The sequence below is a fragment of the Ovis aries genome, chromosome 2 (genome assembly GCF_016772045.2).
Source record: "Ovis aries strain OAR_USU_Benz2616 breed Rambouillet chromosome 2, ARS-UI_Ramb_v3.0, whole genome shotgun sequence".
In the NCBI taxonomy this organism is placed as follows: domain Eukaryota; kingdom Metazoa; phylum Chordata; class Mammalia; order Artiodactyla; family Bovidae; genus Ovis; species Ovis aries.
The window spans coordinates 199239030-199255848 of record NC_056055.1 but is presented as its reverse complement, the minus strand read 5'-3'; the positions used below and the strand labels follow the sequence as shown (position 1 = coordinate 199255848).

Here is a 16819-nt window from a genome sequence, read left to right as displayed (position 1 = left end):
GAAAGAAATGTCAATTACTGGCTCATTTGGTAAATAATAATATGAATTGCAGAGTAGTTTTAGGCTTGCAGACAAACCGTGCACCAGGTCCATGAAAACTGAAACAGATGCTAATTCATTGGAATGTTTGTGGTGAGAAAACTGTCCATGTCTTGACCAAGTCATGCCTGTACAATTCAGATTAATTTGTTAAGTACGTATTAAGTTGAGAGGTAGGAAAGCTGCATTATAAAACAAAGTTACTTTCCTTTGAATGATACAGCAGCTTGGAGTAAATATTAGGTCCTGAGTAAAAGGAGAGAGACATTACAAAACAGTTTAAAATAGCAAAAAAGAATTCATTTAATAATGGAAAGCTTTTATCATTTCTAAGTATAATTGATAAGTGATACTAAATTTAATGCATTTTCAATTATGTTAACATGGCGCATGCTGACATAAACCAGTATTTTTCTCTTGTCAATAGCTATTTTGAGTAATTTCTATTTATTAGAATTTTAAGTAGTCTCATTTTATGTTTTCTTGAAGACTACATGGTTTAAAACTCACTTAATTCAAGACGGATGCTTCATATGTGTAAACTAAAAGTAGAACTTTGTTGTTCATTAAATGTAGTTTTTATCATCAGTAACGTTTTTATATTGTTCTGTTTCAGATTTGTATAATTCAGAATTGGGTATAGTGAGACTGAATTGTATTACTAAAACAGATTAAAGTGAAATTGCTTTCTTTTTCCTATAGAAAATTGAACTTCCAAAGAAACTGGCAAAACGCTATCCTGCTTATGAATTATATCTTTATGGAGAAGGGTCCTATGCTGAAGAACACAAAGTTCTCCCTTTAACGGGTATTCCTGTTCTCTTTCTTCCTGGTAATGCTGGAAGTTATAAGCAAGGTAAGTCTCAAAAATAAATTTTGAAAGCTGTGAAATTCAGTTTAAGAATTAATTTAGATACATACTCTGCATTAACTACTTCACCACGCATACTGGGAGTCGCAAATATATAACATTTTATCTGAGAGAAGTATGTGACAAGTATATAAAAAAAAAAGTTGAAAGCCACTTTGCAGAGAATAAGTAGGAGAAGATAAGATGATGATAAATTGGTGATATGGGGATTTGGGAATCAGCAGAGGTAAGAGGTTTATGTTAGAAATTGAGGGTACACAAAAGAGAACCTAAAGCATTGACTAGAGAAGTAAATCGGTGGTTTAAGTTATGCTGAGCAAGAGAGGAGATTGATTTCTTTCTTTTGGAGCTATTTAAATTAGGTCTAGAAATACAGAGGCAAACACAGAAAGGTGGGGTTGGGGAAAATTTGTGTACATATTCCAAATTGAAATAGAGCAGTTATTCCTAGTGTAATAGTCAAGCAATGTAGAAGCATTTTCAGCTAAAATCCATTTTTTATTGTTATTTTAAAAAAAATGATGTGTTCTTTCATATAATGAGAATAGAATTATTTCAACATTTAGTAAAACTCCGGGAGATAGTGAAGGACAGGGAAGCCTGGTGTGCTGTAGTTCATGAGGTCGCAAAGAGCTGGACACAACTTAGCGACTGAACAGCAACAAAGTATAATTACTTACATGTTTATCTATTTAGCTAGCAAATATTTATGGGGTACCTACCATGAGCCAGGCAGTGTTTTAGATATTAGGCAGTATTCTAGATATTAGTATGCCAGTAATGTTAAAAGTTAGAAAAATAAACGAGTAAGGGATAAAGGATAAACAGGGTCAAGAGGTGACTAGATGAAGTGGCCACTGTGAGGAGATGACATTTTGAGCAGAGGCTTGAGTATGGGAAGAGACTAAGGTATGGTACTGTTGCAAGAAAGACGTGGAAGCAGGAACATGTTTGGTGCATTCAAGGCTGCTGAGACTAGAGAAGGTGAAAAGTGATGAGGATGGAAAAGTAGCCGCAGGCTGTATCATAAAAGCTGTGGAAGAGACTTAGAATTTTGATTTAAATGTGATGGATAACTATTGGAGAGTTTGGGTAGGAAATTATAAACTCTGATTTTTAAAATTTAATCATTGTATTTGAAGTATAACACATGAACAGAAAAATATGTAGACTGTCATTATTTGGTTAAAAGTGATTGTAAAGTGAGTACCCAGGGGCCATACTCAAGTCAAGAAGTAGAAGGTCGTCAGCACCCTGGAAGCCCCTATGTGCCTTTTCCTGATTAAAACTCCCTCCCTTCCTTCTAAATGAAGCCACAATCCTAAGTTTAAGGTAGTCATTTTCTTTACTTTCTTAATAGTTTTAGCATCTTAGTGTGCATCTCTAATTCATTCTACTTATTTGGGGCTATTAAGAAAAAATTTTTTTAAAGAGGAACTGATCTTTTTAATTTTATTATTATTATTATTACTTTTGGCCTTGCCACTCAGCATGCAGAATCTTAGTTTCCCAACCAGAGACTGAACCTGTGTCCCCTGCAGTGGATGTACCAAGTTTTAACTACTGGACCGCCAAGGAAGTCCCAATTTTGGGCTGTTTTAAACTTTTCACTGTAATCACTCAGTGTATATTATTCTGTGACTGGCTTCTTCCGCTTAACCTGTTTTTTTTTTTAATCTAGTAAAAGTAACTTTTACTGATTTTTTTATCTTAGATCTTTAAAAAAATTGAAGAATAGTTGATTTACAGTGTTAGTTACAGGTATACAGCAAAGTGATTCAGTTTTATATACACACACACACACACACACACATATATTAGTGCTTTCTAGGAATTAGGAGGAAGAGAATAATGAGTAACTGCTAATGAGTAAAGGGTTTTCTTTTGGGAGTGATTAAAAAATGTCTGAAGTTAGATTGCAGAAAACGATTGTATACCTCTGTGACTATACAAAATATCTTTAAATTGTATGCTTTGCACAATGAGTTACATAGTTTGTGAATATGTTTAAAAAATGGAGTGGCAAACAAATGTTTTGTTTGCTAAACCCAAAACCTAGAGAGTATAATTGTGGGAAATGGGAATTCATTTGAAATTAAGAGACCAGCAACTTAAAAAATTGTTTTTATATATATATACTTTATCACTATATATGTATAGTATATGTCACATATTTATCACAATATATGTATATTACTTATATACATATATATGCTTTATCACAGTGTTCAACAGTAGAAGCAGAGAGCCTGTTTAGGAAACTATTAGAGTAGTTCAGGCAAAAGATGATGATGCTTGGATTAGGAAGGTAGTGGTGGAAGTGGTGAAGAAAGCTTGATTGGGGAAATATTTAGAAGGTAGAGCATGACAAGATTTACTTACAGTGATGTCATGTGTAAGAAAAAAAATACAAATCTTCCATGAGTATTTAAAACCACTGTGATAAGCTATAATGAGCAGACATTTCTTGTAGGATTTTCTGTCTTAAAATCCTCAAGTTTGACAAAGTTCATACTTCTTATTGTGCAAGGATTCCTTTCTTCCCTTTTAGCTGTTGTTGCCCCTGCTGAAGGGGAAACAGGTAGAGAATGAATGAACCATTCACTTTATATTTAATTTTTAAAAATTTATAGAACAAGACACACAATTGCTAGGTGGGTTTGTTCTTCTAAATTGATATTATTAAGGATGTCACCCTGAAATAGGTTTTATTCAGAGTGTGAGATAGTTATTTGTTAAGAGATTTTGAAGCTTTAGAATAGAAGAAACTTTAAAAATTTTTGTTTCATATACACTTAATCCTTTTCCTCTGCAGTTCGTTCTGTTGGTTCTATTGCACTTAGAAAAGCCGAAGACATTGACTTCAAATACCACTTTGACTTCTTTAGCGTGAATTTCAATGAAGAACTGGTGGCACTGTATGGTGGAAGTCTTCAGAAGCAGACCAAGTTTGTGCATGAATGCATTAAAACAATTCTCAAGCTCTATAAGGTAGGAGATAATCATGCAAATCAATAGTGATCAGCCTACTGGTATCTTTTTTTGTTTGTTGAAGAGACTCAGCGTATTTTAAATTATTTGTTTACACGAGCTTCCCAGATGGCTCAGTGGTAAAGAAACTGCCTGCCACTGCAGGAGATACAGGTTTGATCCCTGGGTCGGGAAGATCTGCTGGAGTAGGAAGTGGCTGCTACACCAGTATTCTTGCCTGGAAAATTCCATGGACAGAGGAGCCTGGCAGGCTACGTCCATAAGGTCCAAAGAGTTGTGTGTACACGCACACACACACAGAAGTTGAAGCAAAGGTGGCACAAAGGTTTTCTTGTGTGAAATTCTATTGCTTTGAATTCAGTCGTGGGTTTTAAAGTTCAAATTCAGTTTACAAGAACTCTTTCTTGTGAATTTTGGGAAAACAGATTTTTTTTTTCCTTTATATACAAATTAGGAGTATAGTGCATTTCCTAAATCCATTAGTATGGATTTGTTGAAATTATCAGCTCTAATTGTGAATTTACCTATTTTTTCCTCTAGTTTGTTAATTCTGCTAATTGTCTAAATAACTGGTACTAGAGTAGACCACCTCCATATATAAACAATTATAAAACTAGTGAAAATATCTGAGGCACATGTTTTCAGATGTTGGACAACCAAATAGTAAAGGACTATGATCACTGAAAGAGGGAAAACATGTGATGTGAGCTCTATGAGGGCCCAGCTTTCTGCCTGGAAGCATATTCCAGACCATGGGGTTAAGTTTTAGAGATGAAACAGCAAATTGACATCACTAAGCTGAAGAAGGCAGAGGCTGGCATTTGGGACTACAGAAATGGCTAGATTTATGGTCAGAGTAGGAGAAGAAGAGAACTAAGAACTAGGCATAGATAGGAGCTCTAGAAATTTGATTCTTTCAGTCTTTGAGTGCTACAATACGTATTCACAGGGCAATACAAGGCAATACCATACCAAGGAGGAAGGGTTAGGATTAGAGAGCCAGTGTCTAATTCGTTCAGAATTAAAAGGTTAAAAAATTTATTTCCAGTAATGAATTCATTGAGGTTTATAATTTATTTAGAAGGAAAATATATACTAATGGTAAAAAGATAGGAAGAGGAATAAATAGAATTATTCCACTATAGTGAGAAGTATAATATTAATTCATGATAGACGGATAAGGTTGTACATTGTAATTTCTAGAGTAACAACAACAAAGAAGGAGATGCAGCTAAAGAGCAAATGGAGGAGAAATACAGATCTACTTCAGAAATACTGCAGGTTGGGTTCCAGACTGCTGCAATAAAGCAGATACTGCAATTAAGCAAGTCTCATGAATTTTGGGGGGTCTAGTTCATATAAAGTTATGTTTGCAGTATACCATGGTCTATTAAGTGTGCGATAGTGTCATGTTTTTAAAAATGTGTATACCTTAATTTTAAAATATTGCTAAGAAATGTTGACCATCATTTGAACCTTCATAGTAGTAATATCAAAGGTCAGTGATCACACAGCTCACCATAACAAGTGAAATGGAAAAGTTTGAAACATTTCGATAATTACAAAAAATGTGACACAGTGAATAAATATTATTGGAAAATGGCACCAGTAGACTTGCTCAGTGCAAAGTTGCCATAGACCTTTGATTTGTAAAAGATGCGGTATCAGTGAAGTACGATAAAATGTATTCAGTCTGAAAGGAAAGAACCGAAAGACAGATGGGACAAACAGAAAACAAATGGCAAGATGATAGAGTTCAGTGCAGCTATCAATAATTATATTAATTGTAGATGGATTAAACACTCCAGTTAAAAGAAAGATCTTGTCAGACTGGATTAAAAAACAAGACCCAACAAGCTATATGCTAATCTGAGTACTGGAAAGCAAAAGCCATTTTAGATGTAAAAATCCTTATTAAGAAATGTAAAGAAATGGAAAAAATACACATACAAATACAGATAGTATGAAAGTTACCATGGCAATCTTAGTATCAATTAAATAGATTCTAGGACAAAGGACATTACACTGAAAAAGAGGGACATTTCTTGGTGATAAGAGTCAGCTCATCAAGAAGGCCAAAGAATCTCAAGGGAGTATGCACCTAGTAACAGAGCTTCCAAGTTGATGAAGCAGAATTAACAAACCAGAGGAAAAATAGGTAAATTCACAATTAAGGTTGATAATTTCAGCAATCCTCTGAATAATTGATGAAATAAATAGGAAACCAGTAAAGTGTACAAGATTTTAACACTGTTAATCAGCTTGACCTGTTGACATTTATAGAACGTGCCCAACAACTGTAGAAACAAGCTGGGCTTACTGATATTTATAGGCCACACCCAACAACTGAACAAGCTGTGATCTCTTTCAGTGCACATGGAACATTTACCAAGATATGCCATATGTTAAGCCGTAAAACAAGTCTCAGTGTCAGGATTGAAGTCATACAGGGTTTATTTTCTGAACATAACAGAATTAAATTAGAAATCTCAACAAAAAGATATCTGGAAAATCATCAAATGTTTGGAAATGACTTCTAGATAACCCAGAGGTTAAAAAGAAAATCACAGGTGAAATTTGAAAATGTTTTGAATTGAATTAAAATGAAAACATGTCATCAGAATTTGAAGATTAAAGTAGAAGTATAGTTTTAGGATTCATAAGTGAATTTAGCAGAATCACAGGTAAATGGTCAATATGTAGAAATCAGTGATCAAATGGAAGGTGAAGTTTTGAAATGCATTTACAGTAGTATAAAAAATCTTATGGATAAATTTATTGAATGATGTGCAAGATCTAGTCACTGAAAACTGCAAACCCTGCTGGTAGAAATTAAAGAAATCCAAAATAAATGAACAGACCAACTTTATGGTTTAGAATCTCAAGATTAAGATGTAAATTTTCCCCAAATAGACCAGTAGATTTAATGCTCTACAAATCAAATACCAGTCATTCTTTTTTTTTTAATTGATATGCTTATGTGGAAAGAATCAAAGCAACAAATAAAAAAAGACCCTTTGGAAAAGAACAAAGTTGGAGGTTCTGCATTGCCTGATTCAAGACTTAACTGTAAAGCTACAGTCATCCAGTCATTGGTAATCCTGTGTATCTTGAAAATGAAACTTAGGTGCCTTGATTCGTTGCCTAAGTCAGCATTTTAAAATTACTTCAAATATTTTTTAGCTTAAATCTACACTTATTGTAGGATGAAACAAGCCGTAAGATCAAACAGAACCTTTTACATATCTGATAGTTATTAAATAAGATAAATTAGATGTGATTTCAAAATGAGATTTAATCCCATAAATGTCTTTCCCAAAAAGCAATTGTGTCTCTAATGTTATGTATTCAATTCAGTTCAGTTCAGTTGCTCAGTTGTGTCCGACTCTTTGCGACCCCATGAATTGCAGCACGCCAGGCCTCCCTGTCCATCACCAACTCCCAGAGTTCACTCAGACTCGCGTCCATCGAGTCCGTGATGCCATCCAGCCATCTCATCCTTGGTCGTTCCCTTCTCCTCCTGCCCCCAATCCCTCCCAGCATCAAAGTCTTTTCCAATGAGTCAACTCTTCGCATGAGGTAGCCAAAGTACTGGAGTTTCAGCTTTAGCATCATTCCTTCCAAAAGAAATCCCAGGGCTGATCTCCTTCAGAATGGACTGGTTGGATCTCCTTGCAGTCCAAGGGACTCTCAAGAGTCTTCTCCAACACCACAGTTCAAAAGCATCAATTCTTCGGTGCTCAGCTTTCTTCACAGTCCAACTCTCACATCCATACATGACTACAGGAAAAACCATAGCCTTGACTAGATGGACCTTAGTTGGCAAAGTATTAGGTGCTTTGTTTTCCTTTTTTTTTTTTTTTTTTGTCTTGTTTTCTCTAACAAATACATGTTACACTTTTAATAGAACTAATATACTTTTTTTAAAATTGAGGCTTTTAGAAAGTATTATTTCTGTTACAAGCAAGTACAATAGGGATTAAGAGACAACTCAGTCTTGTTGAATGGATATTCTTGGGTATGGGAAAGTGAGAGGACATTTTAGATGGAAGAAACCACATTCGTTCATCATGTGAGTCTGCGTGCAGATATAGGAATGAATAAACAGAAATCTAAGCCCTCATGGAACTATGTTCAAATAGGGAGAGGCAGGCAGAAAACATCATAAATAAGAAAAATACATACTATCTTGTGATAAATACCAGGAATTAAAAACAGAAAGGGGAGATAGGTAGTTGAAGGTAGACTACAATTATAAATAAGGGCACCCAGCGAAGACCTCTGTTGAGACACAGACAATTTGATACAAACTAAGGACATGAGGGAGTGGCTTCCCTGGTGGCTCAGAGGTTAAAGCATCTGCGTGCAATGCAGGAGACCCAGGTTCAATCCCCTGGAGAAGGAAATGGCAACCCACTCCAGTATTCTTGCCTGGAGATCCCATGGACAGAGAAGCCTGGTGGGCTACAGCCAGTCCATGGGATCTCAAAGAGCTGGACATGACTGAGCGACTTCACTTACTTACTTAACCTATTTAGATACCTAGGGAAAGTACTGTAGGAAGAGGAAACAAATATATGAGGCAAACACATGGGTCCTGTATTTCAGGAAAAACGAGTCTGGTATGGCTGGAACAGTAAGTTAGTAGAAGGAAAGTTTGGGAGGAAGGCAGTTTATAGAGTCTTGCAGGCAGTTTTAAGAATTTTGCCTTTTATTAAATGATACAGAAAGCTACTAAAGAGGTTTTTGAACAAAGGAATAACATGATCTGTTTTAGGTTTTTTCTTTTTAATTTTTATTTATTTTTGGCTCTGCTGGGCCTTTGTTGCTGCTCAGGAGTTTTCTCTAGAAGTTGAGAGCAGGGACTACTCTCCATCGCAGTACACAGACTTCTCATTGCAGTGGCTTCCCTTGTTGCAGAGCATGGGCTCTAGGCATTCCGGCTTCAGTAGTGCAGGCTCAATAGTTGTGACCCACGGGCTTAGTTGCTTTGCAACATGTGGAATCTTGCTGGTCTAGGGATCTAACCTGTGTCTCCTTTGTTGGTAGACAAATTCCTTACTATTGAGTCACCTGGGAAGCCCTCTTTTAGGTTATAACAGTATCATTCTGGTGTCAGTGTGCTTTTGAGGATAAACTGAAGGGATGTAAAGGTAGAAGCAGAGACACCAGTTAGGAAGCTATTGAAGTAATTTTGGCAAGGTAATTTTGGTTTGGATCAAGTTGATAGCAGTGGAAATGATAGGAAATGGTCATACTGGTATAAATCTCAAAGGCAACAGGTGTTGCTGGCAGTTCAGGTATGGAGGTGTAATGTGAGAGAAAAAGAAGAGTTAAGGATGACCCAAACTAGAAAAAGGGCTTCCTTGGTGGCTCAGATGGTAAAGAATCTGCATGCAATGCAGGAGACCCACATTCAACCCAGGGGTTGGGAATATCCCCTGGAGAAGGGCATGGCAAGCCATTCCAGTATTCTTGCCTGGAGAACTCTGTGGACAGAGGAGCTGGGTGGGCTATAGTCCATGGGGTCGCAAAGAGTCAGACATGACTGAGAGACTAACACTTTACTTCATTTCAAACTAGAAAAACTAAAAGAATTTAATTATCATTAACCAGGATGGGGAGAAATGTAGGAGGAACAGATCTAAAGGATATTAAGAGTTCAGTTCTAGTCAGATTGTATTTAAGGTACATTGTAGACATCCCAAGTGTAGCTAGCATGAAGTTGTAGTCGCGGGAGCAGAAGGGCTGAGAGGAGCTACTCCACACGTAAGGACAGGAGGGGCAGCCAGTGAGGAGATACCCCTCATCCAAGGTAAGGAGCTGTGGCTGCACTTTGCTGGAGCAGGTGTGAAGAGATACCCCACGTCCAAGGTAAGAGAAACCCAAGTAAGACGGTAGGTGTTGCAAGAGGGCATCAGAGGGCAGAGGCACTGAAACCATAATCACAGAAAACTAGTAAATCTAATCAAACAGACCACAACCTTGTCTAACTCAGTGACACTAAGCCATGCCATGTGGGGCCACCCAAGATGGGCAGGTCATGGTGGACAGGTCTGACAGAATGTGGTCCACTGGAGAAGGGAATGGCAAACCACTTCAGTAGTCTTGCCTTGAGAACCCCATGAACAGTATGAAAAGGCAAAATGATAGGATACTGAAAGAGGAACTCCCCAGGTCGGTAGGTGCCCAATATGCTCCTGGAGATCAGTGGAGAAATAACTCCAGAAAGAATGAAGGGATGGAGCCAAAGCAAAAACAATACCCATTTGTGGATGTGACTGGTGATATAAGTAAGGTCCGATGCTGTAAAGAGCAATATTGCATAGGAACCTGGAATGTCAGGTCCATGAATCAAGGCAAATTGGAAGTGGTCAAACAGGAGATGGCAAGAGTGAACATCGACATTCTAGGAATCAGCGAACTAAAATGGACTGGAATGGGTGAATTTAACTCAGGTGACCATTGTATCTACTACTGTGGGCAGGAATCCCTTAAAAGAAATGGAGTAGCCATCATGGTCAACAGAAGAGCCTGAGATGCAGTATTTGGATGCAATCTCAAAAATGACAGAATGATCTCTGTTCGTTTCTAAGGCAAACCATTCAATATCACAGTAATCCAAGTCTATGCCCCAACCAGTAACACTGAAGAAGCTGAAGTTGAATGGTTCTTTGAAGACCTACAAGACCTTTTAGAACTAACACCCAAAAAAGATGTCCTTTTCATTATAGGGGACTGGAATGCAAAAGTAGGAAGTCAGGAAACACCTGGAGTAACAGGCAAATTTGGCCTTGGAATACAGAATGAAGCAGGGCAAAGGCTAATAGAGTTTTGCCAAGAGAACGCACTGGTCATAGCAAACACCCTCTTCCAATAACACAAGAGAAAACTCTACACGTGGACATCACCAGATGGTCAACACTGAAATCAGATTGATTCTATTCTTTGCAGCCAAAGATGGAGAAGCTCTATACAGTCAGCAAAAACAAGCTTGGAGCTGACTGTGGCTCAGATCATGAACTCCTTATTGCCGAATTCAGACTTAAATTGAAGAAAGTAGGGAAAACCACTAGACCATTCAGGTATGACCTAAATCAAATCCCTTATGATTATACAGTGAAAGTGAGAAATAGGTTTAAGGGACTAGATCTGAGACAGAGTGCCTGATGAACTATGGACAGAGGTTCCTGACATTGTATAGGAGACAGGGATCAAGACCATCCCCATGGAAAAGAAATTTAAAAAAGCAAAATGGCTGTCTGGGGAGGCCTTACAAATAGCCGTGAAAAGAAAAGAGGTGAAAAGCCAAGGAGAAAAGGAAAGATATAAGCATCTGAATGCAGAGTTCCAGAGAATAGCAAGAAGAGATAAGAAAACCTTCTTCAGTGATCAATGCAAAGAAATAGAGGAAAAGAACAGATTGGGAAAGACTAGAGATCTCTTCAAGAAAATTAGAGATACCAAGGGAACATTTCATGCAAAGATGGGCTCGATAAAGGACAGAAATGGTATGGACCTAACAGAAGCAGAAGATATTATGGAAAGGTGGCAAGAATACACGGAAGAACTGTACAAAAAAGAGCTTCATGACCCAGATAATCACGATGGTGTGATCACTAACCTAGAGCCAGACATCCTGGAATGTGAAGTCAAGTGGGCCTTAGAAAGCATCACTACGAACAAAGCTAGTGGAGGTGATGGAATTCCAGTTGAGCTACTTCAAATCCTGAAAGATGATGCTGTGAAAGTGCTGCACTCAATATGCCAGCACATTTGGAAAACTCAGCAGTGGCCACAGGACTGGAAAGGTCACTTTTCATTCCAATCCCAAAGAAAGACAATGCCAAAGAATGCTCAAACTACCACACAATTGCACTCGTCTCACACGCTAGTAAAGTAATGCTCAAAATTCTCCAAGCCAGGCTTTAGCAATACGTGAACCATGAACTTCCAGATGTTCAAGCTTGTTTTAGAAAAGGCAGAGGAACCAGAGATCAAATTGTCAATACCTGCTGGATCATGGAAAAGCAAGAGAGTTCCAGAAAAACATCTATTTCTGCTTTATTGACTATGCCAAAGCCTTTGACTGTGTGGATCACAACAAACTGTGGAAAATTCTTCAAGAGATAGGAATCAGACCACCTGACCTGCCTCTTGAGAAATCTGTATGCAGGTTAAGAAGCAACTGTTAGAACTGGACATGGAACAACAGACTGGTTCCGAAATGCTGTGCTGGAAGAAGCTCAAGCTGGAACCAAGATTGCTAGGAGAAATATCAATAACCTCAGATATGCCGATGACACCACCCTTATGGCAGAAAGTGAAGAAGAACTAAAGAACCTCTTGATGAAAGTGAAAGAGGAGAGTGAAAAAGTTGGCTTAAAGCTCAACATTCAGAAAACGAAGATCATGGCATCTGGTCCCATTGCTTCATCGGAAATTGATGGGGAAAGAGTGGAAACAGTGTCAGACTTTATTTTTGGTGCTCCAAAATCACTGCAGATGGTGATTGCAGCCATAAAATTAAAAGATACTTAGTCCTTGGAAGAAAAGTTATGACCAAGCTAGATAGCATATTCAAAAGCAGAGACATTACTTTGCCAACAAAGGTCCGTCTAGTCAAGGCTATGGTTTTTCCAGCAGTCATGTATGGATGTGAGATTTGGACTGTGAAGAAGGCTGAGCACCGAAGAATTGATGCTTTTGAACTGTGGTGTTGGAGAAGACTCTTGAGAGTCCCTTGGACTGCAAGGGGATCCCATCAGTCCATTTTAAAGGAAATCAGTCCTGAATATTCATTCGAAGGACTGATGTTGAAGCTGAAACTCCAGTACTTTGGCCACCTGATACGAAGAACTGACTCATTGGAAAAAACCCTGATGCTGAGAAAGATTGAGGGCAGGAGGAGAAGGGGACGGCAGAGGATGAAATGGCTGGATGGCATCACCGACTCAATGGACATGAGTTTGAGTAAACTCTGGGAGTTGGTGATGGACAGGGAGGCCTGGCGTGCTGCAGTCCATGGAGCTGCAAAGAGTTGGACATGACTGAGCTGAACAGAACTGTGATGTAGTTAGAGCCATGAGACTGAATCAGATCACTAATGGGTTCAAGATGTGAAAGAAGGTATCTAAGGAGTGGGTCTGAGTCACACCAGTATTAAGGGGTGAGGGGAGATGGGAAGGAACCAGCAAGAGACTAAAAAGGAGGAGTCAGTGAGTTAAGAGGAGAACTGTAAGAGTATCTCATCAAGGACCAAGCAAAGCATTTTCATAGAGGAAGAAGTGATCAACTGTGTATTGCCATGGATAGGTCAAGTAAGGTGAGGATTGAGAATTGATCTTTAGATTCCTTGGTGACCAGATAAGTGCAGTTTTAAAGGAGTTTTGCAGGGGAAAACCTGATCAGAATGGGTTTAACAGTGTTTGAGAAATTGGAGACAGCAAGTACTGTGCAGACAACTGTTTTTGAAGAGTTTTGCTCTCAAGGGGTGTATAAAGAAAGACATGGTTGCTAAAATAGAAGTAAAAAATAAAGTTTTTACTTTTTAAGAGAGAATAACAGTATATTTATATACTAATGAGAATGATCTAGTAGTTGTTTTTGCTTAGTTCTCAATTGTGTCTGACTTTTTGTGACCCTTTGGACTGTAGCCCACCAGGCTCCTTTGTCCATGGGATTTTTCAGAGGAGAATACTGGAGTAGGTTGCCATTTCCTCCACCAGGGGATCTTCCTGATCAGGGATTGAATCCACATCTCCTGCGTCTCCTGCATTTTAGATTCTTTACCCTCTAGCCAGTGGGGAAGACCATATTTATATACTAGTGAGAATGATCTAGTAGACAGAAACAACAATGCAAGAAGAAAGTGAGAAGAATTGCCAGAGTGATGTCCTTGAGAAGGCCAAAGGGGATAGGTTTCAGAGCGCATGTGTAGGGTTTGGCTTTTGCTAAGATCAAGTATGTTTCGGAAGATCACCAGAACCATCCTCAGGCTGATGATTCTCCAGGAGGCCTTACAAGACTCAGCATATAGTTGTTCTCATGGTTATGATTTATTACAGTGAAAGGATACAAAGCAAAATTGGCAAAGAGAAAAGGTGCATGGGGTGAAGTCCAGAGAAACCTGGTGAAAGCTTCCCAATATCCCCTTACAGGAAAGTCACTCTGGATGCATTTAATTCCTACAGCAACGATTGTGACATGCATGAAGTGTCATCTATGAGAGACATTCATTAGAGACTCAGTAGCCAAGGTTTTTTCTTGAGGGCCAGTCACCTGGACACCTTGTGCCTATGCCTCCCATGTGCTAAAATCCCAACAAAAATAAGGCTGAAGGTATTCAACATAAACCATGTTTACAAAGCAGTTTTGGTATAATGAGCCATTTTTATCATTTTCGAAATGATGGGAACCCTTCCAAAGTCCGTGGTCCCAGACAGCAAATCAGAGCCAACCTTGAATACAGTCAGTTATAAGGATAGCAGTCTCAGGTCAATTCTTTTAATTCTGGTTCTGCATGAGGCCCAGATTATAGTAACAGGAGAGAAGGCATGGATGAAGGATCAGTGCAGAAAGTGATGAACAGAAGTTTGGTAGTGGACAGAGGAGCCTGGTGGGCTGCAGTCCAAAGGGTCACAAAAAGTCAGACACAATTGAGAACTAAGCAAAAACAACTACTAGATCATTCTCACTAGTATATAAATATACTGTTATTCTCTCTTAAAAAGTAAAAACTTTATTTTTACTTCTACTTTAACAACCACATCTTTCTTTATATGCCCCTTGAGAGCAAAACTCTTCAAAAACAGTTGATACTATATGGAGATAGAAGAGATTTTTTAAAAAGAAATACTTTAAAAATTAAAATATGTAATCATCAGTGAATAAATGTTGTGGATTGCTGACTCCTTTTTAAGCCCAGGCCCACAATAGAGAAATAATTTGATGAGATAAGGTATATCAATATGATTCAATAGTACATTGCTATGGTACCTGGAATAGTTGTGGCTTTTTTGTGATACCTCCACTTTCAAATAAGTGATCTGACTTAATATACCCTATAAAATCTAATATTCTGATATACACCGAATGTAATCACACCTCTTACATACAGTATAACAAATGGGAAAACATGATTTGCTAGACCAAGAGTTGTGATTTTGGTTTAAAAAACCAAAGCCTAACTTTTAAAAATGCTTGCAGAACACAAAACAGTATGAATATACTAATTACAAGTGTATGAAAATGTATTTCTGTCTTATTAAGGGAGATTGTAGAAATAGTTTATTCTTCTTTTTTCAATAAAATTGCTTATATGTACAGAGAAGTATTTATTATGTTTACTGTGATTCTAATCTTTAATCATGCCTTGATGATTTTTTTTTTTACTAGGGTCAAGAATTCGCTCCAAAAAGTGTGGCAATAATTGGTCATTCTATGGGTGGCCTTGTTGCAAGAGCATTGCTTACACTGAAAAATTTTAAACAAGATCTCATCAATCTTCTCGTTACACAAGCCACACCTCATGTTGCTCCTGTGATGCCATTAGATCGTTTCATTACAGGTGAGTACTATTACATAAACACTAACTAATCATTGGTTAGGATTAAACAAATCCTTGCAGCTACTCCCTTTAGAGTGTGTTACAGGTTTATCCGTGTGTGAAGCAGCTTAGGTTTAAATCAGTACTTCGAATTCTGAGCATCTCTTTTTGTGACTTTCAGCTTAAGACTCATAACTGAAACTGCTGTTAGTCTTCTCTGCCTGTTGCATCATAACATGCATCCTACAGCCTCTAGGCATTTGAGCTTCAGTTTAGTTGTTCTTAATGTTGACTCCCAATGTATTTATATTTCTCTGTTTTGTTAACTCTTATGGCTACTCTATTCAAAATAAACTTGTATTTAGGTAAAATAGTAGAAGTGCCTTTTTTAAAAACAAATAGGTCTGCTAGCACTTTATGTGATGGGATGAGTTAGGATTGCTAACATTTATAGAGCTCTTATATTTTGGATATTGTGGCAAGAGCTTTACATGACTGTTAGGTCATTTGATCTTTAGGGCAGTCCTTTGAGGTGGATACCATTATTATAGCCATGTTCACAGATAGAAAAAAAGAGGCCAGGATAAATTCTTGCCCAAAATCACATAGCAAGAAAATAGTGGAGCCAGTATTTGACACTGGCAAGCTTGTTTCTGGGTCTGTGATTTTACCCTTTGCATATGCTGCCTCTGAATTGAGTTACATTATGATAACAGAGGAAATAAAACTATGGGTAATACTGTAATTTTGCAGATAATTTTGAGTGAAGAACAGGAGTTTATGATTGCTATCATCTAATTAAATAGTGATAATGTTGGCGAATAAGAATTAAATGCCAACTCTTAATTTTTTATTAAAGTCAAGTATTGTCTTCATGGCTTATTGGAATACTATATGTGTAGAAGAAAATCTTTAGAAAGAAATAATTATTTTTCCTGATCAGTAAATTTGCACAACTTTTTATTCTATAAAAATTTGTATCATCTTAATTGTGCTGAAAATTTTTTTTATAGATTAGTGAGACACATACCCTAAGGACTCCAAACCAAAGTAGCTTTCCAAAACACCCATCTAAGCATAACATTGCCAGGGAGTAATTTATTTGCTGAGATATCTGGTGCAGTAGTACTTAAAGAGAAGATTAATTTTTTTCTTATTGTATTTAAAACTTTGCCTGTAAAACTCTTTGAATAAAAAATTTAATTTTATATTGAAGTTAAATATGCCTTCCTGATTCTAATAATTATAAATTATTCTTTATAATAGGTTTAGAAAAAATTAAAGACATAGTCATAATACTTGGCATCATAATCAAGATTTCTTTCTCTTACTGCATTTTATGTGGTATATGTAGATAAGCCCTGCAAGTT

The 16819-nt window shown here is 37.4% G+C and overlaps 1 protein-coding gene across 2 annotated transcripts in view; it reads left to right on the top strand.

Annotated features, from left to right (window-relative positions):
- Window positions 1-16819, top strand: part of PGAP1 (post-GPI attachment to proteins inositol deacylase 1) — a 78303-nt gene that overhangs the window by 5135 nt on the left and 56349 nt on the right. For both annotated transcript variants that reach the window (XM_060410150.1, XM_004004787.6), the window contains exons 2-4: window positions 742-895; window positions 3726-3901; window positions 15299-15470. In XM_060410150.1, the coding sequence (XP_060266133.1) occupies window positions 742-895; window positions 3726-3901; window positions 15299-15470 (502 nt within the window). The remainder of the gene's footprint in view (window positions 1-741; window positions 896-3725; window positions 3902-15298; window positions 15471-16819) is intronic.